Below are 22,212 nucleotides of genomic sequence, written 5' to 3'. Positions count from 1 at the left end.
TAAATCCAAAGCAAAAGAAAAGAAGAAAAATACAATTTGCATCAGAAATCAATGCAACTGAAAACAGGAATAAAGAAAGTAAAAGATCAATAAAATTAATAATTTTTATCAAGATTAAATAAGAAAAAAAAAGGTAAGACACAAATTAATAACATGAGAGCCCAGAAGTAGATCCACATAAACACATGCAACTGATCTTTGATTAAGCAGCAAAGACAATCCAATGGAAAAAGGATAATCTTCCTGAAATATGGACAACCACTTACAAAAACAACAAAATCAATCTAGATACTGCTCTTACACACTTCACAAAATTTAACTCTAAATTGATCATAGATTTAATTGCCAAATGTGAAGCTGTAAAACCTTCTAAAAGATAACATAGGAAAAAATGTACATGACCCTGGGTTTCATGATAACTTTTTAGAAACAAGAGCAAAAGAACTACCTACAAAAGAGAACAATGATATACTGGACTTCATTAAAAAAAACTTCTGCTCTGCAAAAGAAACTGATAAAGGAATGAAAAGCCACAGATTGAGTGAAAATATGCATATAAACATATGATAAAGGAGACATACCAAAAAAGACAGAGAACTCTTAAAACTCAAAAATCAGAAACAAACTATCCAACTAAAACTTGGGCAAAAAGACTAAACAGACACCTCAGCAAAGATACACAGCAAATAAACATACAACAAGATACTCAGTATCATACAGCATTAGAAATGGCTAATTAGAACAATGAAACATGACTATAACTCTATTGCTGCTAAGTCACTTAAGTCGGTCGGACTCTGTGCAACCCCACAGACGGCTGCCCACAAGGCTCCCCCGTCCCTGGGATTCTCCAGGCAAGAACACTGGAGTGGGTTGCCATTTCCTTCTCCAATGCATGAAAGTGAAAAGTGAAAGTGAAGTCGCTCAGTCATGAATAACTCTTCACGACCCCATGGACTGCAGCCTACCAGGCTCCTCCATCCATGGGATTTTCCAGGCAAGAGTACTGGAGTGGGTTGCCATTGCCTTCTCCGATAAACCTATTAGTATTAACTAAAATCCAAAACACTGCTCACACCAAATACTAGGGAGAACGTGTAACAACAGAAACTGTCATTTATCCCCAGTAGGAATACAAAATGCAACAGTTTTGGAAGACAGTTTGGCAGTTTCTAACAAAGCTAAGCACAGGTTTCCCACATGACGCAGCCATCGTGTTTCTAGATATTTACCCAAGTCAATTGTAAATGTACATCCATGCACGAACCAGCACGAATGTTTACAGCACCTTTACTCACAACTACCAAAAACTGAAGCAATTGAGATTTCCTTTAACAGGTGAAATGAATAATCTGTGATACATACACACTAAAATGAAATATTTTTAATCATTAAAAAGCAACAAGCTATTGAATTATAAAAAGGCATGGAGGAATCTTAAATGCTAAATGAAAGAAACCAATCTGTAGATACTACCTATTGCATGGTTCCAATTACATGACATTCTGGAAAAGGCAAAACTACAAAGTTTAAAAAAAAAAAAAACCCAATGATTCCTAGAGTTTCAAAAGGAGGGATACACAGTGGAGCTTTCGGTATTTTTAGGGCATACCACTCTGTGTGGTATCACAATGGTGGGGATATGACAAGCATTTGTGAAAACCAAAATCTATAGATCTGTACAGATTTAAATCTCCTTGAACTACAGATGTGAACTAGTAATAATGCATCAATACTGGCTCATCAATTTTAACAAATGTATCATACTAATGCAAGCCATTCATTACAGGACAAAGTGGGGTGGGGAAAGGGAGACAGGGTATATGTAAATCCTTCAGACTTTCCAAACAATTTTTCTGTAAATCTAAAACTGCTGGAAAAAAAATTAAGTCTACTAATTAAAAAAAAAACAAGCTAATTATCTATTAGAAAGCAGTCTTTCAAACATAAATTTGGACTACAACCAAGAATAATCATAGTTGAGGAAACAGGAACAAAGAAGAGAGGAACTACATGAATATTAATTCAAAATTGTTTTCAATGATGAGAATTTAAAAAAATTTGTATCTTCAGATATATTTAATTAGTCATTATTGCAAAAGGGGGAATGCTCTTAAATTACAGCAACTAACAAATGCAGAGTATTTTGATGGAAAATTAAAAATTAACACCTTACCATTAAAATTCAAAGACAAATGTCACAATATCTGGTTTATAAAAAAAAAAAAAAAAAAACACTACCAAGCATGTGAAAAAGCAGAAAAATGTGATTCACAGTGAAGATAAGGATAAATCATGAAAACCTGATACAGATGTTAGAAATTATAGACAAGGACATTAAAAGTTGCCATAACTGTATTCCATACATTAGCCAGAGCAAAGATAGAACATGTTAAATACTTAGAAACATAGAATATACTTTTAAAAATCCAAATTAAAACTCTGGAAATGAAAACTACAATATCTGAGAAGAAGTCAACATCTAAATGGTATTAATGGCAGATCAGACACTGTAGACAAGAGACTACTGATTTCACATAGCACTAGCTACTAACTCAAAGTGACAGTGAGAATGAGATGGAAAGAAACAAAAATGAGCTCTACAATACTGAATTCTACAGCAACTTCAAGCACTTTACATGTGTCTAGTTTTTTTGAAGTTTAGCTTCTCTTTGGAGAGGGGAGTGGATATTGGAGGGAAAAGCCTGAAAATTTTCTAAGCTTGGTATCGATTTATTATAAATTCACATATCCAAGAAGTTTAAGAAATCCCAACATTATAAGAAAACTATAGCAAAAGCACATTATAATCAGAGTCCTTAAAACCAGTAATAAAGAGAAAAATCTTAAAAGTAATCAGAGAAAAAAAAGATATACTGTGTACAGAAGATTAAAGAAAATGACAACAGTAGAACTCCTGTCGCAGTAACTGCAAATCAGAAGATAATGGAGCAACATTTTATAGAAATTAAAAAAACCTATCAATGTAGAATTATGTATCCAGAGAAAACATCTTTCAAGTTCAGGGCAAAATATAGACTAAATGTTTTTCACTTCCCTGGTGGTATGAAGGATAGGAACCCAGCTGCCAATGCAAGCGTTTGATCCCTGGTCTAGGAAGATTCCACATGCATGGAGCAACTAAACCCACGCACCAGAACTATTGAAGCCCACACACTCTAGAGCCAGTGAGCTGCGACTACTGAAGCCGATTAACCTAGAGCCTGTGCTCTGCAACGAGAGAAGCCACTGCAATGAGAATCCCGACCACCACAACTACAGAGTAGCCCCCGCTCTCTGCAACTACAGAAAGCCTGGGCACAGAAACAAAGAGCACAACCAAAAGTTAAATAAATAAATAAAGATAGATGAAGAAAAATAGTAGTAAATAAAATTAAATTTAAAAATACAGATTTTTTCCAGAAACACAAAGCTGTAAGAATTTATCAGCTGTACAATAAGAGATGTTCAAGGGGGGGAAAAAAAGTAGGGGAGACAGGGAGGGAGGGACGGAGAGCAAGAGGGAAAAAATATTTGGACTTAAGAAAACTGACAGCAGAAAGAAATCTGAATCTACACAAAGGAATTAAAGACAACAGAAATGATAATAAGTGGATAAATACAAGACTCCCACCCCCCCTTACTTTCAAATCACCTTCAAAAATATTTAAATCATTAGAGCAAAATAACAATGTATCATGGAATTGAAAGGTAAAATGTATGGCAACAATATAGCACAACATCCTGAAGGGAAGAAATGGAACTGTGCAATTATATAAAGTTCTTTCAAAAGTGATAAAACATCCTTTGAACACAGACCACAGTAAGTTAAAGACATACACCGTAAGCCCTAAACACTGTAAGCCCTAAAGCAACTACAAAAACTAAAGTTACAATAAACCAAAAAGCGAGATTAAAAGAAAACTACTAACTCAATCTAAAAAAAGGCAGAAAAAAAGAGAAAATGAACAAAGAGGATGTGAGACAAACAGAAAGCAAGCAGTAAGATGGTAGAGTTTAAATCCAATCATATCAATAATGATTTAAATGTAAATGGTCTAAACATCCAAAGTAAATATTACCAGATTGGCCTTCAAAAGGAAAACCTAACTATGTGCCGCATATATGAAGCCTATTTTAAGTACACAGACACGAGAATATTAAAAATAATGCCAAAAAAGATTATAACACCAACTAAAAGAAAGCTCCAATAACAGTTGATTTCAGAAGAAATGGAGGTCATTTCATGATGATGGTCAATTCTTCAACAGGACATAACTGTTGTAATGTTTATGCTCATGATAAACAGGTTCAAAACAAATGAAGAGAAACTGATATAACTGCAAGGAGAAATTCATAACAATAATGGAAGAACTTAACAGCTTTCTCTCAAAATTGATAGAGCAAGTAGACAGAAAGTCAGTAAGGATAAAGACGTAAACTATGCTACTGATCAACTTGATATAATTAACATCTGCTGAACACTCCACCATGGCGCTAGTGGTAAAGAACCCGCCTGCCAATGCTGGAGAAGCTAAGACACACAGGTTCAATCCCTGGGCAGGGAAGATCCCCTGGGGGAGGGCATGGCAACCCACTCCAGTATTCTTGCTTAGAGAATTCCATGGAGAGAGGAGCCTTGTGGGCTACAGTCCATAGGGTTGCAGAGTAAGACACAACTAAAGCAACTTAGCATGCATGCACAGCACCTAACAACAGTGAAATACATGTTATTTTCAAGTGCACGTGGAACATCAATTTAAACCATATTCTTATTCATAAAAAGGATCCATATATTTTCTAACATAATGGAATTAAGTTAGAAATGAGTAGCAGAAGAATCTGGAAAATCCCTAAAACTTGAACACTAAATTGCATGCTTCTAGAAAACAGCAACAGAAAATGTGTGGGTCAAAGAAATGAAAAGAAAAATTAGAAAGTAATTTAAATTAAATGAAAATACAACATATCCAATACATGCTACTGCTAAGTCACTTCAGTCATGTCCGACTCTGTGCGACCCCAGAGATGGCAGCCCACCAGGCTCCCCCGTCCCTGGGATTCTCCAGGCAAGAACACTGGAGTGGGTTGCCATTTCCTTCTCCAATGCATGAAAGTGAAAAATGAAAGTGAAGTCGCTCAGTCGTGTCCAACCCTCAGCGACCCCATGGACTGCAGCCCACTAGGCTCCTCCATCCATGGAATTTTCCAGGCAAGAGTACTGGAGTGGGGTGCCACTGCCTTCTCCGATCCAATATATGAGATGCCAGTAAAGCAGTGTTTACAAGATAATGTACAGTACTAAATATCCACGTTAGAAAAAGGTCTCAAATCAATAACCTGAGTAGTTATCACCTTACAAAGGAAAAGCAATTTAAATTCAATGAAAGCAAAAAAAAAAAAAAAAAAAAATCAGAACAGAAATCAATAAAAAACAAGAAAAACAGTAGAAATCAGTTAAACTAAAACCTGTTTTAAGAAAAATCAATAAAATTAACATACCTCTAGCCAGACTTAATTAAGAAAAAGAAAATCATATAATGTCTATTTATTTTCAAATAACACAGGAAAGAGAAAAGTGACTGGAGATATAAAGCAAACAAGACTAGCCATGAGTTGATACCCATTATCCTATTTTATAATTTACATATGTTTACAAGTTTCTATAATAAAGATGGTTAAAAAAAAAAGGGGGCCATGAAGTAAATTTATATGTACCTCATTATAATAACAGACTCTTTGCAGGTAAAGTGCAAACATATGCATTCATACACATACCTACAAATAAAACGGAAAGGAAAGAGACATGTCAAATCCTTAAGAGCTTTCTATGGAGACTAATTATATTAGGAGATGAGAGGTATAAAAGGCTATTTTACCTTTTAATTCCATATAGTAACTGTGTGCGTGTGTGTTTTTTAACAATGAGTATAATTGGGATCATTTTTGTACCTAAAATTAAAAAAAAATTTTGATGGCTAGTACACTTGATGTGGGGGCTTCCCAGGTGGCTCAGTGGTAAAGAGTCTGCCTGCCAACTTAGGGGCCCGCAGGGAACACAGGTTTGACCTGGGTCAGGCAGATCCCCTGGAGGGGAAATAGTGACCCACTCCAGTATTTTTGCCTGGAAAATCCCCATGGGCAGAGAAGCCTCGTGGGCTTACAGTCCATGCGGTCAAAAAAAGTCGGACACAACTGAGCGTGCCCACACACACAATATGAAAATTATATAACTATGGAAGGAAATAAGGACATTTTTTTAAAAAGACTTGCCTTCCATGGAAATCCTAAGTCAATTTTTCCTATATTAATTGATAAATCCAAAGCTATTTTAAAGCAAATATTTTTTGATGGGAGATGGGGTGGGAGGTAAAGTCGTGAAAAAAGTACCAAGTACACGCACATTATCACTTTGAATGCTAGTAAGGGTATGGGAAAAACCTTCAAGCTAGGCTTCAGGAGTATATGAACCAAGAACTTCCAGATGGACAAGCTGGGTTTAGAAAACGCAGAGGAACCAGACAGAGATCAAATTGCCAACATTCACTGCTTCACAGAAAAGTCAAGGGAATTCCAGAAAAACATCTACTTCTGCTTCATTGACTACGCTAAAGCCTTTAACTGTGTGGATCACAAAACTGAAAAATTCTTAAACAGATGGGAATACCAGACTGCCTGCCTCCTAAGAAACCTGTACGCAGGTCAAGAAGCAATAGTTTGAATCAGATATGGAACAACTGACTAGTTCAAAATTAGGAAAGGCCGTATATGTCAAAAGAAATGCAAAAAAGCAAAATGGCTGTCTGAGGAGGCCTTACAAATAACTACGAAAAGAAGAGAAGCAAAAAGCAAAGGAGAAAAGGAAAGATATACCCATTTGAATGCAGAGTTCCAAAGAATATCAAGGAGAGATAAGAAAGCCTTCCTTAGCGAGCAATGCAAAGAAATAGAGGAAAACAACAGAATGGGAAAGACTAGAGTTATCTTCAAGAAAATTATAGATACTAAGTGAACATTTCATGCAAATATGGACTCAATAAAGGATAGAAATGGTATGGATCTAACAGAAGGAGAATATATTAAGAAGAGGTGACAAACACATGAAAAGATGCTCAACATCACTTACTATCAGAGAAATGCAAATCAAAACCACTGAGGTACCATTTCACACCAGTCAGAATGGCTGCGATCCAAAAGTCTGCAAATAATAAATGCTAGAGAGGGTGTGGAGAAAAGCGAACCCTCTTACACTGTTGGTGGGAATGCAAACTAGTACAGCCACTATGGAGAACAGTGTGGAGATTCCTTAAAAAACTGGAAATAGAACTGCCTTATGATCCAGCAATCCCACTGCTGGGCATACACACTGAGGAAACCAGAAGGGAAAGAGACACGTGTACCCCAATGTTCATCGCAGCACTGTTTATAATAGCCAGGACGTGGAAGCAACCTAGATGTCCATCAGCAGATGAATGGATAAGAAAGCGGTGGTACATATACACAATGGAGTATTACTCAGCCATTAAAAAGAATACATTTGAATCAGTTCGAATGAGGTGGATGAAACTGGAGCCTATTATACAGAGTGAAGTAAGCCAGAAGGAAAAATACCAATACAGTATACTAACGCATATATATGGAATTTAGAAAGATGCTAACAATAACCCTGTGTACGAGACAGCAAAAGAGACACTGATGTATAGAACAGTCTTATGGACTCTGTGGGAGAGGGTGAGGGTGGGAAGATTTGGGAGAATGGCATTGAAACATGTAAAATATCATGTACGAAACGAGATGCCAGTCCAGGTTCGATGCACGATACTGGATGCTTGGGGCTAGAGCACTGGGACGACCCAGAGAGATGGTATGGAGAGGGAGGAGGGAGGAGGGTTCAGGATGGGGAACACATGTATACATGTGGTGGATTCATTTTGATATTTGGCAAAACTAATACAATTATGTAAAGTTTAAAAATAAAATAAAATTAAAAAAAGAAGAGGTGGCAAGAATACACAGAAGAACTATACAAAAAAGATCTTCATGATCCAGATAATCACGATGGTGTGATCACTCACCTAGAGCCAGGCATCCTGGAATGTGAAATCAAGCGGGCCTTAGGGAAGCATCACTAAGAACAAAGCTAGTAGAGGTGATGGAATTCCAGTTGAGCTATTTCAAATCCTGAAAGATGATGCTGTCAAAATGCTGCACTCAATATGTCAGCACATTTGGAAAACTCAGCAGTGGCCACAGGACTGGAAAAGGTCAGTTTTCATTCCAATCCCAAAGAAAAGCGATGCCAAAGAATGTTCAAACTACTGCACAGTTGCACTTATCGCACACACTAGTAAAGTAACGCTCAAAATTCTCCAAGCCAGGCTTCAGCAATACGTGAACTGTGAACTTCCAGACGTTCAAGCTGGTTTTAGAAGAGGCAGAGGAAACAGAGATCAAATTGCCAACATCCACTGGATGATAGAAAAAGCAAGAGAGTTCCAGAAAAACATCTATTTCTGCTTTATTGACTATGCCAAAGCCTTTGACTGTGTGGATCATAATAAACTGTGGAAAATTCTGAAAGAGATGGGAATACCAGACCACCTGACCTGCCTCTTGAGAAACCTGTATGTAGGTCAGGAAGCAACAGTTAGAACTGGACATGGAACAACAGACTGGTTCCAAATAGGAAAAGGAGTACGTCAAGGCTGTTTATTGTCACCCTGCTTATTTAACTTATATGCAGAGTACATCATGAGAAATGCTGGGCTGGAGGAAGCACAAGCTGGAATCAAGATTGCCTGGAGAAATATCAATAACCTCAGATATGCAGATGACACCACCCTTATTGCAGAAAGTGAAGAATTAAAGAGCCTCTTGATGACAGTGAAAGAGGAGACTGAAAAAGTTGGCTTAAAGTTCAACATTCAGAAAACAAAGATCATGGCATCCGGCCCCATCACTTCATGGCAAATAGATGGGGAAACAGTGGCTGACTTTATTTTTTGGGGCCCCAAAATCACTGCAGATGGTGATTGCAGCCATGAAATTAAAAGATGCTTACTCCTGGAAGAAAGTTATGACCAACCTAGTTCAGTTCAGTTGCTCAGTCATGTCCGACTCTTTGCAACCCCATGAACTGCAGCACGCCAGGCCTCCCTGTCGATCACCAACTCCCAGAGTTCACCCAAACCCATGTCCATTGAGTCAGTGATGCCATCCAATCATCTCATCCTCTGTCGTCCCCTTCTCCTCCTGCCCTCAATCTTTCCCAGCATCAGGGTCTTTTCAAATGACCAACCTATACAGCATATGAAAAAGCAGAGACATTACTTTGTCAATAAAGGTCGTCTGGTCAAGGCTATGGTTTTTCCAATAGTCATGTATGGATGTGACAGTTGGACTATAAAGAAAGCTGAGTGCCGAAGAACTGATGCTTTTGAACTGTGGTGTTGGAGAAGACTCTTGAGAGTCCCTTGGACGGCAAGGAGATCCAACCAGTCCATTCCAAAGGAGATCAGTTCTGGGTGTTCATTGGTAGGACTGATGTTGAAGCTGAAACTCCAATACTTTGGCCACCTGATGCGAAGAGCTGACTCATCTGAAAAGACTCTGATGCTGGGAAAGATTGAGGGCAGGAGGAGAAGGGGATGGCAGAGGATGAGATGGTTGGATGGCATCACCGACTCAATGGACATGGGTTTGGGTGGACTCCTCGAGTTGGTGATGGACAGGGAGGCCTGGTGTACTGCGGTTCATGGGATTGCAAACAGTTGGACAGGACTGAGCGACTGAACTGAACTGATGCGAAGAGCTGACTCATTTGAAAAGACCCTGATGTTTGGAAAAATTGAAGGCAGGAGGAGAAGGGGACGACAGAGTATGAGATGGTTAGATAGCATCACCGACTCAATGGACGTAAGTTTGGGTAAACTCCAGAAGCTGGTGATGGAGAGGGAGGCCTAGCATGCTGTGGTTCATGGAGTCGCAAAGAGTCGGACACAACTGAGCAACTGAACTGTATATGTCAAGGCTGTATATGTCACCCTGCTTATTTAACTTCTATGCAGAGTACATCATAGGAAATGCTGGATGAATAACAAGCTGGAATCCAGATTGCCAGGAGAAATATCAACCTCAGACAGCAGATGATTCTACTCTAATGGCAGAAAGTAAAGAGGAACTAAAGAGCTTCTTGATGAGGGTAAAAGAAAGTGAAAAGGCTGGCCGGAAACTCAACATTCAAACATCTAAGATCATGGCATCCAGTCCCATCACTTCATGGCAAATAGAAAAGTGGAAGCAGTGACAGATTTTATTTTCTTGGGCTCCAAAAAAACTGTAGACGGTAACTGTAACTATGAAATTAAGACGCTTGCTTCTCAGAAGGAAAGCTATCACAAACCTAAACACCATAATAAAAAGCAGAGACATTACTTTACCAACAAAGGTCCATCTAGTCAAAGCTATGGTTTTTCCAGTAGTCACATACAGATGTGAGAGTTGGACAATAAAGAAGGCTGAATGCCAAAGCATAGATGCTTTCAAACTGTGGTGCTGGAGAAGACTCTTGAGAGTTCTTTGGACTGCAAGGAGATCAAACCAGTCAATCCTAAAGGAAATCAGTCCTGAATATTCATTGGAAGGACTGATGCTAAAGCTGAAGCTCCAATACATTGGCCACCTGATGCAAAGACCTGACTCACTGGAAAAGACCCTGATGCCTGGGAAGATAGAGTGCAGGAAGAGTAGAGGATGGCAGAGAATGAGATTGTTAAGATAGCATCACTGACTCAAGGGATATGAATCTGAGCAAACTCAGGGAGATAGTAAAGGACAGGGAAGCTTGTTGTGTTGCAGTTCATGGGGCTGCAAAGAATCAGAAATGACTTAGTGACTGAACAACAACATAGGCACATAAAAACAGCTAGAAAATATTGACAAGGAGAGTAATGAGGGACTTGTATGCTGTGCTTAGTCGCTCAGTCTTGTCTAACTCTTTGAGTGATCCATGGACTGTAGCCCGCCAGGCTCCTCTGTCCATAGAGATTCTTCAGGCAAGAATACTGGAGTGGGTTGCCATGCCCTTCTCCAGGGGATCTTCCAATCCAGGGATCGAACCCTGGTTTCCCACAATACAGGCGGATTCTTTACCGTCTGAGTCACCAGTGAAGCCCAATGAGGGACTTAAAACTAATCAAACTGTATCATCGTTATAAAGCTATACTAACTAAAAATTCTATACACTGACAAAAAAATTAAAAAAAAAAAAAGAATGTAGAAATGGAGCTAAGTACATCTGATAATGTGGTAAATTACTGGGGTAGCATTTCAAATAGGTATGGAAAAATGAACTGCTCAATAAGTAGTGTCATGGCCATTTGTATTATAAAAATGTAATACTATGACTCTTGTTTTCCAAAGTCACTTCCAGAAAGATCAAAGATAATAGGTATAAAATAAAACAACAGATGTACTAGGACAATGTGAGTAAACACTCTCGCAATTCTGAACTAAGACAGTATTAAATAAAAACTTGATACACTTGAAAGACTATCGCATTTAACTACACAATATTAAAAACCTATGCAATGACCAAAAATATTTCTGTCAAAAAATAAAATGATGACTGCTGAAAAATATTTTAGTATAAAATTACTATTCCTAAATAGTTTTCAGGTCACTAAAAAAAAGCAAATAATTCAATAGAAAAACGGTCTATAGACAATGACAGGTAATTACAGAAGAAATATAAATGACCAACAGACTCAAAAAGATAACTTCTTCAGAAACTACAATGAGATTTTTTTTCACCAGTGAAATGGTCAAATGCAAAAAAGATTTTAAACTCTAATGTTCATGCAACTAGACAGTTTCACAATAACTGTTTTGGAAGACAATTAAGCAGTATCCATTACTATTTTTTAATGCTCATGCTCTCTGACTTCATTTCTTAGAGTTTACTCTATAGAGATACCTAGAAAGGATACACAGAAATAATATTTGAATGTTCATTACAACACTGTTTCAAAGGCAAAAACATAGAAAGTAAAAATACCCATGGTTTTGAGTTGAACTGTGTGTCTCCCTAAAAAAATACACTGATGTACTATCCCTGCTGCTGCTACTGCTGCTAAGTCGCTTCAGTCGTGTCCAACTCTGTGCGACCCCACAGACGGCAGCCCACCAGGCTCCCCCGTCCCTGGGATTCTCCAGGCAAGAACACTGGAGTGGGTTGCCATTTCCTTCTCCAATGCATGAAAGTGAAAAGTGAAAGTGAAGTCGCTCAGTCGTGTCCGACCCTCAGTGACCCCATGGACTGCAGCCCACCAGGCTCCTCCGTCCATGAGATTTTCCAGGCAAGAGTACTGGAGTGAGGTGCCATTGCCTTCTCGGGTACTATCCCTAACCCCTGTTTATCTGTGAACATGACCATATATCAAGAGATTCTTTGCAGATGTAATTGAATTAAGATGAGGTCTTCAGGGCTGACACTAGTCCAATAACTGGTTTCCTTACACAAAAAGACAGAGAAACAGACAAGTAGAGAACAAAAAGAGAATCCTGTCATGATTACACAGGTAGAGACTGGAGTCATGAAAGTATAAGCCAAAGAATATAAAGAATGGTCAGCAGATGCCAGAAGCTAGGAGATGTATGGGACAGATCCTCTCTCAGGGCTGCCAAAAGGAACCAATCCTGCCAACACCTTGATTTTGGACTTCTAGCCTCTAAATATGTAAGAGATTAAATTTGTTTTTTAAGCCACACAGTTTGTGGTATCCTGTTACACTAGCCCTAGAACACTGTTACAGAGGTTAGTAAGTTATAAGGAATACATAAAATATAGGATGCAGTAATAAAAAGGATGCAACCAATATAAATGAACATGGCAATATCTGAAAGATACAAAATATAAGTGAAAAAGTTAACCTGCAGAATACCATTTTCTGGTAATTTATAAAGAAAGCATCTTTCTTCCCTTTAAACTCCTTACTGAAATTTATCCTTGTCAAATGCTGGTCAAGTCAAATATGGGCTAGACTGCCTACCTCTTTATCTTCACAGGCATTGATACCTTCACAGATCTACTTCCACTCCTAAGGCCTCGATAATAAGCATTACACAAAGGATTCCAACAGCTCTAATCTTTTCTAATTTCTACTATGGAGCCATTTCCACAAGGAGGTTCTGCTGTCATCTTGAATTCAGAGTCAACCAAATATTGCCATTATTTTCTTCACTATACTTCAAGAATATAGCTTTGGAATGGAACTAGATTTTTTTGTTGTTGTTTGTTTGGAATGGAACTAGATTTTATAGACAGTGATCCTGGACTGACTGACAGTGGCTGCATGTAGGAATACACTGAGTGAATCAGAAACCCCATCGTGACAAAGTAGGAAAAATCACTGTGAGTGATAGGTGGTATCTGCCATGAGAACTAAGGCCAAGTATTTACTCATTCTTTTTCTGTTCTAGACGTCACTACAATTCAGGTTCCTTAGCCAGGCCAGGTCTGGTCTGCTAAGATAATGAATAAGAAAATATTTAGTAAACGTTAAAGCTCAAGAATTTCCCTGGTGGCTAAGCCGTAAAGAATACACCTGCAATGTAAGAGACATGGGTTTGATGCCTGGGTTGGGAAGATCCCCTGGAGAAGGAAATGGCAACTCACTCCACTATTCTTTCCTGTGAGATCCATGGATACAGGAGCCTGGCAGGCTACGGTCCACGGGATCGCAAGAGTCAGACAAGACTTAGCGACTAAACCACAACCACAAAGTGTTACTCAATTATTCTTATGAATAAGAATTTCCAGTTTTCCCCATTTCTAGATACTTCCTATCTTGACGTTGAGTCAAAATCTTTGTGACTTCTCCCTTTATATGTCCAGTTATGTGTTTGGTCGCTCAGTCGTGTCCGACTCTTTGTGGCCCCATGGACTGTAGTCCTCCAGACTCCTCTGTCCATGGAACTTCCCAGGTAAGAATACTGGAGCAGGTTGCCATTTCCTACTCCAGGGGACCTTCCTGACCCAAGGATCAACCCCGCATCTCTTCTGTCTCCTACAATGGCAGGCAGATTCGTTAGGACTGTGCCACCTAGGGAGCATGACTTCTCCCTACTTAGGGACTAAAGCTCAATCCCTAGGTCTGACATTCAAGGTCTTCTCTAAAATCTGGCTGCAATTTATCCTTCAAACTTATCATTCAGTATCTCCTCAAGCAAATACCATTCTTAATTCTAGCCAAGCCAGTCTATTCAGTATTTTCAAATACTTCCTGCAAATTTTCTACTCCACAGATGCTCACACATTTCCCTACACTTGAACTGAATGGCTTCTTGTTCTGACATAAATTCTACAGGCCATTCAAGACATCATGCTCAAGCCCCATAAAGATGTATTAAAACTCACAGTGATATACCTACTTCTTCTAATATTCAAAACTTTACACTGGCTTGCAAAACTATCTTGATGTGCATAATTTTTGTCTTCCCTGCCTACTTAGTAAAGAACTAAGAGGTAAAGACTACATCTTCCTTGCCCTTTTCATGTATTCCAAGATACTGAGGCAAGTCCTTGATTCTTGATCATGATGATATTTTATTAATAAAAATAGAGGAAATCATTTGATTAGCTTCATGAACTGCATACAAATCAATCAGCTCCTTTACTACTATGAAATTTCTTAGGTATTTCAGTTTGGAGAGAGAATTTCACTTAAATTTATTTTGGAACCAAACAAATGACAAACAACTTCACTTCTATTTTAACACTTAAAAATACTAGATACTTTTAGCTTCTCCAAGTTTAACACAAAAGTTTTAACTTTAAAACACTTCATTGTCCTAAAGTTACTGTGTATTTGTTTGATGACAATTTTTTTAAGGCATTTTACTTTCCCAGATGTCTTCTGTATTTCTCTTTGTTTCAATTTACCTGGTCTTTAATGAGTACTCCTTTTACAGAGATAGACTTCTATAGCAATCTTCAGGTCAAGTAAAAAATAAGTTAAAAAGCAAAATCACCATGGCAGACAAACTGAGGAGCCAAGGACACTGAAAACAATTAAACTATTATAACAGACAGTCATACCAACTGAAATATGAAGTTACTCCAAACCTTTCATTGGATTCTATTTTCTAAAGAGAACTTTCTTAGATCCACCTCCTCCACATTACACCAGTTATTTGGTCTCTTAAAAAAAAAAATTCATAAATTCCTTTATAACACATCGTAAAGTGAAACTGGTGTTTTCTAATAATTTTACTCTCTTATATTAACACTATAATGATGTAATCCTCTTTACTTCCAAGAATACTGATGTAGATACAATAAATAAAAACAATACATTTTTGTTACACTACGTTTATGAATACAGTCAAATATTCCAAACATTTTCTAATTAGTAAACAACATTTAACACTTAAAAAATAGCAGATCATTCAGTCACATGGCAGTAAGAATTTTATTTATGTTAGCAATATATATTAGTCTGGACAAGACTGTATGAACTTGTTTTGTTTCCAGAATCTTTACAGTGATATTAATAATGCTGAGTTCTAAACTGTTAGATCAAAGCTATGACTCTCAGAATATTTACAACGAAACTGAACTCTTACCTGCTCTTATAAACCTCAATTCTTAGTCTCCCTAAAATAACCAAGTCGGTTCACTATAACTATTGAGTTTAACACTTAAAAACTAAAAACTGAAAGAAAAAGCAAATTATTTTTAACCTTAGATAATAAGCAATAAAGGGTAATATCAAACTATCATATCACTAATACAGTGTCACGTAAGAAATAAGGTTCTAGATGGAATTGGTTAACGAAATATTGGACTTGGTAACTCCATCTTAATTAAAAGGCATACTTATAGTAATATAAAAATGCCTTGTAATAAAAATAAATAATAATAATAATAATTCAAAGTTAAGAGCTGATTATTCCATTACTAATGCTGTTTAATTCTGTTAACCCTGGTCTTTCTGAGGTAAGATGCCTATTAAATTGTGATGCTAAAGAAAAAGTGAGTTAGAAATGGGAATCTGCAATGAAATGGTTTTAGATGATCTACCTTGCACTTAGATAATCTATCTTGCACTTAGATATATATTATCTTTGTCTCCACTGTGCAAAACAGAAATATGCCAAGGTTAACAGAAGAGCTGATCTTTCTCTGCTAGAGTCCCTGGCAACTAGAATATTTAGAGTGGTAGAACATTAAAGGTGGAAAGACTGTGGTGTGTTCTGTCCAACCACTCAGTTTCAGATCAGGAAAGTGGTCAGGAAAGTTAGGAAGGTGGAGATTTTTGTTCACATTCATAATTAATCAGTGGCAGAGCATGGACAAAAACCCAGGAACTCCTCTTATACAAGTATCCCCTCTTCCCTTTCCGGTCAGCAACCAGAAGGGCTAAGGTTACCCAGAAATTCCTCAAATAGATTTGTTCCAGCTGCTGCTTAACTCTTATTTACATACTCTATAATGTATTGACTTTCAGCCAAAATGTTAGAATTAACTTACCTAAATCAAAACAAATGTAATATACAGTTAAAGATTTTACTTTAAAACCTCCCTGCCAGTAACAAGAAATCTAAACCAAGTAGTCAACAGTATTAATGACAACATTCTTTCACATGCTTCTCTAAACTCCCAAAACACTTTGTAAGTGGCAGGCATTCTAACTGCTTTACACACATCACTGTACTATTCTCTGAAATTGTTGGCTAAGTTCATTTTACAAATATAGACACTAAGGCTTATACTTGTGAAGAAGTCTGCCTATACTACAGACCTAAGAACAATAAGAAACAGGATAGACAAACCCTGATCTGCTGGATTCTTCTAAATTTCCTGTGCTTACAGCCTATCCTGTATGAAATTCACTTTTGTATGTACCTTTTTTCCTCTTCACTAGCTTAGGTTGTCTTCCTGTCTTTGTCTCTTCCAAATCCAAATCCCATGAATTTTAACCTTTTCCCTCCTAACATAAAACTCAAGGTGAAACATATTCCCAAAACTAACTTCCCTCCGGGACTGCCTCAATTTAGGCCTTCATCAAGACAATGATCTCTCTAGGCACCTCTCCCTCTAAACCTATGTAAGAATTTAGAACAGAAACAAAGTTAACTGTTGGACAGCTACTGCTACCAACCATATTAGTTAAGCAGAAGAATTAAACCGCTTTATTCTCCTAATAAATGAAGATCAAAGTCCAGATACCATGCGCATTAGAAACTGAAGGTTTTAACAACCTGATCAAGCAATGAGAAAAGCTGAATGAACTAAGGAGTATACAAGCTAACTATTTTAATTTTGCAATCAAGAAGTATGCAGTGATCTATATGCTGGTTATTATCAAAATTATATAAGACTGTAGACGTAAAGTCTAATCTCACAGAATTACACACAGGGTGAGAAAAAAAATACACAAAAATTAAAAGACAATAATAAGCAAGTTAAAACAAGTGCTAAGGAACTAAAAATAAATAAATAAACATTAAAATTAGTTAATTAAAATGTCTTCTTAAATATCACTAAAAAACAAACCAAGTGAATATGCAGGGAATGGTAGCAGTCAATAATATTTCTAACCCCAATCCAAATGGGAGATGATTGCTGAGAGATAGTATAGATTTTGTTTTTTCCCCAATTCTTAATATTATCCTTGAATAAGGAACATATATACATGTTTACCTCTTCTTGGCAAGAGGGCTATACTCTTCATAGAAAATAATTAATCACATGACATAAAAGGCAAAAGAACAAAACAAGATTTAATGATCTTGTGTTTAACCCTTCTTAATTGTTCTAAGAAAATACTAACAGCTATGAACTGCACTAGAACTATTAACTTTATGTAAAAGTATATTAACATATATTTATATATTTACATATGGCTTTAAATGAAACCTCAGCTTTCTCAAAATCTATTTGTAAAAACTGTGGTAAAACTATAGATTTACTGAAGATTCACATCCTCCATGAAAACAATCACCAACTTAGAGTTTCACTAACATCTAGGCATATTTACACATAGTGACACATGCATGTTTCTACATACTTTTTCTGCCAATTGTTTTATACGTGCCTCTTCCCCAGTTTCCTTCTCTCATGCCCTCTAAGGGGGATGAAATTCTATTGGAGTCTTTTTGTCCTTGATCCCACCAGCACTGGTTTAATTCATACCCTCATCATATTTCATGGAGCTTATTGTAAACATGTATCTGACCTCCTTTGCCTCCAATCCTTCTATAGTGACTCCACCTTCCTCCTCAAACTTTAAAAGTCAATCTGATCTTGTGGTATACCACTAATCAGTGCAATACTTCCTCAACTACATCTCTCTTACATCCACATCTATGAAATATGCATTGTTATTTTAAGGGGATAGAGAAATGGCATCCTGAAAGAGCTCAACTTTAATAAATCACAGAATATGGGCCAAAAATTGAGGGAAAACCTATTAACATTTCCAACATGCTTCAGGATCACCCTATTAGAAAACTGTGAATTTCAGCAATGATTCTCAAACTGTGATGTAACTTAGTCTCTATTAAGCTTGCTAAAAACAGAAATGCCAAAGTTCCACCTCAGACCAACGAATCTGAATATTATCTAGGAATCTGACCTAGCCATACACATTTGTAATAATCTCCCAATGATTCCAACACACATGTAAACCTGAGAACCCCTCTTGCTCCATAACATATTATCTGTAGGTCCCCTGACTTTCCCAAGCTGTTTCATACTTCTCACAACTTGGGGGGAACAGCTGACCCTCTGAATTTCTAGATATGAAGGACTGACTGACAGGGACTTGAGCATTCAATGACGACTATACTTTCTAGACTTAAATATTCAAGTACTAACCATTCTAAAATGCTTTTACTCATCCTCTCTTGTGATCACCTAAACCTTTATAAAAATAACAACATCCACACATTTATGGACAGTCCTTCTGATACACACAACCACCCAATGAGATGTATCCCTATTCTAGAAATGAGAAAACCAATTCTAGGACAGGGGGCTTAAGAAACTTATCCAAATTGACACTATGAATTTAAACCCCGGACTGCTGATTACAAACCCAGGATATTTTCCATTGTAACATGCAGTGTCTTACCAGTCACTGTGAAGTACTGATGTACTTAGCAGTTTACACATTAGTTTCTTTATCTAGATTCAGTAAGCTCCTGAGGGGACACATCAACTCTGATTTTGACCTCAACAATTAGCTACTCAATACTAATTTGCTGAGTGAAAGAAGGAATGAAACTCGTGAGAGCTAGGACTGTAACTACTCCAGCTTCATTTTCTTGAAAATTCTTAGAGCTCTGATTGCACTTCTTGCTTAACAAATTTGGTCTGACCTGTATATCTCACTGCGTGATTTTTTTTTTTTTAATGAGACAAAATATTTCAGTAATGTACAAAATACTGCAAGGTCAGCAAAGCAGGGGGGGGTGGGGGGGGACTATTTCAGAAATTAAGATCTCATTCTTTACTGTCTAATAATGGGAGACTTCAAATATTAATCTTTGCAGCCATTTCATTCAACAAGAGCAGGTAACTCCAACAGTGTGGTTCTAAATGACAGAAATCCATTCTTTATCTATCACTGTATTCTTACACGTCTGTCATTTCTTTGACACCAGTGAACATTATAGGAAATGCAGAGCAATTAGTCAGTATGCTTGTGTATAAATGTAATGTCCCTCCCTGCCTAATGTGTCTGGTATGTAACACATAGTACAACTACTTCCTTTCTGAGACAGATTATATAACATAAGTAGTATACCAGAAAATTTTTTTAAAAAACTTTTCATTTGCAGATAATGTCACCTTCAAATTGCTGGAGATTTTCCTAAGTTGAAAATATGCACAAATTAGGGCTGCTTTAAGAATCTTACACTTTAATTGTATCAGCTTCCAGTGGAAAAAAAAAGTGATTATTCCTTTAACACCACTTTTAAATAGATAACAAGAAAAAAACTTCTAAAACAACATGATGTAGTGGAAAGTACAACACAACAGGCATCAGGAGTCCTGCTTTTCTAGTTTTGGCTACATTACTAAATTGCTGTGAGACAGAGGGCTCACCGGCTCAGTTATTTTGTTTGTTTAAAAAGTGTGTGGGGAGAGTGAAGAGGGGGCTTGACTGTCTTCACAGCTGTTTTCCCAAATCCTGATTTTAAGCCACCTCCCTCACTTTATTCTAATCAGGTCTAACTTCTGAAGTATGAAACACATCTGCAAAAAAGTAATGATTCAATCTCCTACCAGGTGGAACAGGATACAAAGGGTAAACTCCTAGAAAGTTAACAATTAATCTAGTAACTTCCCAGAACTTGTCTAATCCTAACTTCTTAAACAAGCAGGTGCAGTCTGGGTGACACATTTAACATTAGGAAGGAAAACTGTAAAAGGTACAGCTCTGTTGACATTTCCCTCGGTGGTTCCGGGGTGCCAGTGGCACAGACTCTGAGGTGTTAACCAGTAAAGTGGGGAGAAAGGGACCCGAAAAGCGTTTCAACAGTCTCAACCACAGCTCAACTCAGCCACCCCAATAAGATGCAGGCTGACAAGGCCTACCCCACAGAGCACAACCTCCCCACCCCCAGAAGCGCCAGCAGCCAATGTAATGAATGCTTCCGTCAACAACACATTCCCCTTCCCACAGCAGAGCTGCTGGCTCCAACCGGCCATCTGGAGTTGGAACAGGCCGCACAGCACCGACCTAAGACCCATTCTCAGATCCCAAAAGGCCAAGAACTACTGGAGATCGCGGTTCCCCTGAGCTTGGTTCTGGGAGAGCAGCATCTCCCATCAATGCAAACAAACAACAACAAAAACAGTGGAGAGGAGAGAGAAACCAGGCCTGAGCGAGACTGCTGGAGAAATAAACCTCGTTTCTCTGCAGTGGGGAGCAGTAGCACTACCTGCCCTCGGTTCTAAACCGATGCACTCGACTTCATTCTTTCCTGAGATCCTCAAGGGAGAATAAAAGACCTTACGGCCCGATTCATTCATATCTAAGTTTCGGTCCCCGACCCACCCACTCCTGAAACCGTTGGCATTGTGAAGGAAAGTACCCCCACATCGGGGTCGGAGGAGAAGCGAGACAGTCCAGGAGCCCAGTTACTACGACCAAGCAGCTCCTGTAAAAAGATCCCCGCGAGGCCTGACAGCAAAGTCTGAACAAGCAGCAGAGGCACGGAACCGGGACCAAGCGAGCAGGGCTCCAGGACAGGCTGAGGACCTGACACTTCCCTGCTCCCCGGGCAGGTCCTAGAGGCGGCCTCCGGCCCGCACTGCCCGCACCCAGGGAGCCGGGTCAGAGAGAGGCCTGGCCGGCAGTCCGACCCTCCCCGCGCCGCTCCCGCCTCCTTCCCCGCTCCCACTTCCCGGCGCTCCCTCCCGAGCCCCGGAGGCTAAGGTCAGGGGCGGCGATGCGGGTCTCAGCCACTGACCACACATTTCTTGCCGAGGAAGGTGAAGAGGGACTCGTTCTCCTGCGGGGTGAGCAGCAGGGACCCCACGTTGGTGACCCTCCGCGGCGGCGGCGGCTGCTGCTGGCCGGAGCTCATGGTTTCGCCGGCGGGGTAGGGAGGCCAGGGCCGTCTCCTCCGGCGAGTGGGCGAGCGCTCGTTCCCCTTCTGGGTGACAGGGGCGGGAGGAGGGGAATCAGAGGCGTAGCATCTCGCAGCTCCTCCGGCGCAGGGAGGAGGCCACGGAAGGAGGAGCCGACGGCGGGCCGCTGTGAGAAAGGGAAGCTCCCCGTTCCCGCCGGGGTAGGCTCTGGCCGGATGGTCGTTGTCCTCGCACTCCGGCGACTGCGCTAAACTCCCAACTCCTCCCCCAACCTTCCTTCGGCGGCAGTGGCGGCGGCGGCGGCAACGGCCTCACAATCCAACATGGCAGCGGGGTACGGGCGAGACCACAGGACGCGAGACGCGGGGGAGCGCGCCGGAAACGCGCGGCTGCGGGCCGGCCCCGGGAGGAACCCCACCTCCCCACGCCGCGCCTGGCTTCGCCTACCCGGCCCGAGGCCACGCCCACTTCCGGCTGAGGCGCGGGCTACGAGCGCCCTGCGGTCTGACGCGGGGCCGTGGGTCCGTCGCAGCCTTTGGCGTCCGAGCTCGTTCCTCGGATAGTCTTCTTCTACAGAGGTTTGAAGAGAGGAGGTGGCTCGTCTCCGC

The 22,212-nt window shown here is 39.3% G+C and overlaps 1 protein-coding gene across 2 annotated transcripts in view; it reads right to left on the bottom strand.

The window, feature by feature from the left end:
- LOC102284135 (WASP like actin nucleation promoting factor) overlaps positions 1 to 21,926 on the bottom strand; it is a 79,384-nt gene extending 57,458 nt beyond the window's left edge. The window contains exon 1 of one of the 2 annotated variants that reach the window (XM_070369297.1): positions 21,484 to 21,926. In XM_070369297.1, coding sequence (XP_070225398.1) covers positions 21,484 to 21,600 — 117 coding nt within the window. In that variant the 5' untranslated portion in view covers positions 21,601 to 21,926. The remainder of the gene's footprint in view (positions 1 to 21,483) is intronic. The other variant, XM_005893450.3, reaches the window with a different exon arrangement.
- Positions 21,927 to 22,212: the final 286 nt, after the last annotated feature.

The sequence above is a fragment of the Bos mutus genome, chromosome 4, assembly GCF_027580195.1.
Source record: "Bos mutus isolate GX-2022 chromosome 4, NWIPB_WYAK_1.1, whole genome shotgun sequence".
NCBI classification, from domain to species: domain Eukaryota; kingdom Metazoa; phylum Chordata; class Mammalia; order Artiodactyla; family Bovidae; genus Bos; species Bos mutus.
The sequence above is the reverse complement of the archived record's forward strand: the minus strand, read 5'-3'. Positions and strand labels throughout refer to the sequence as shown.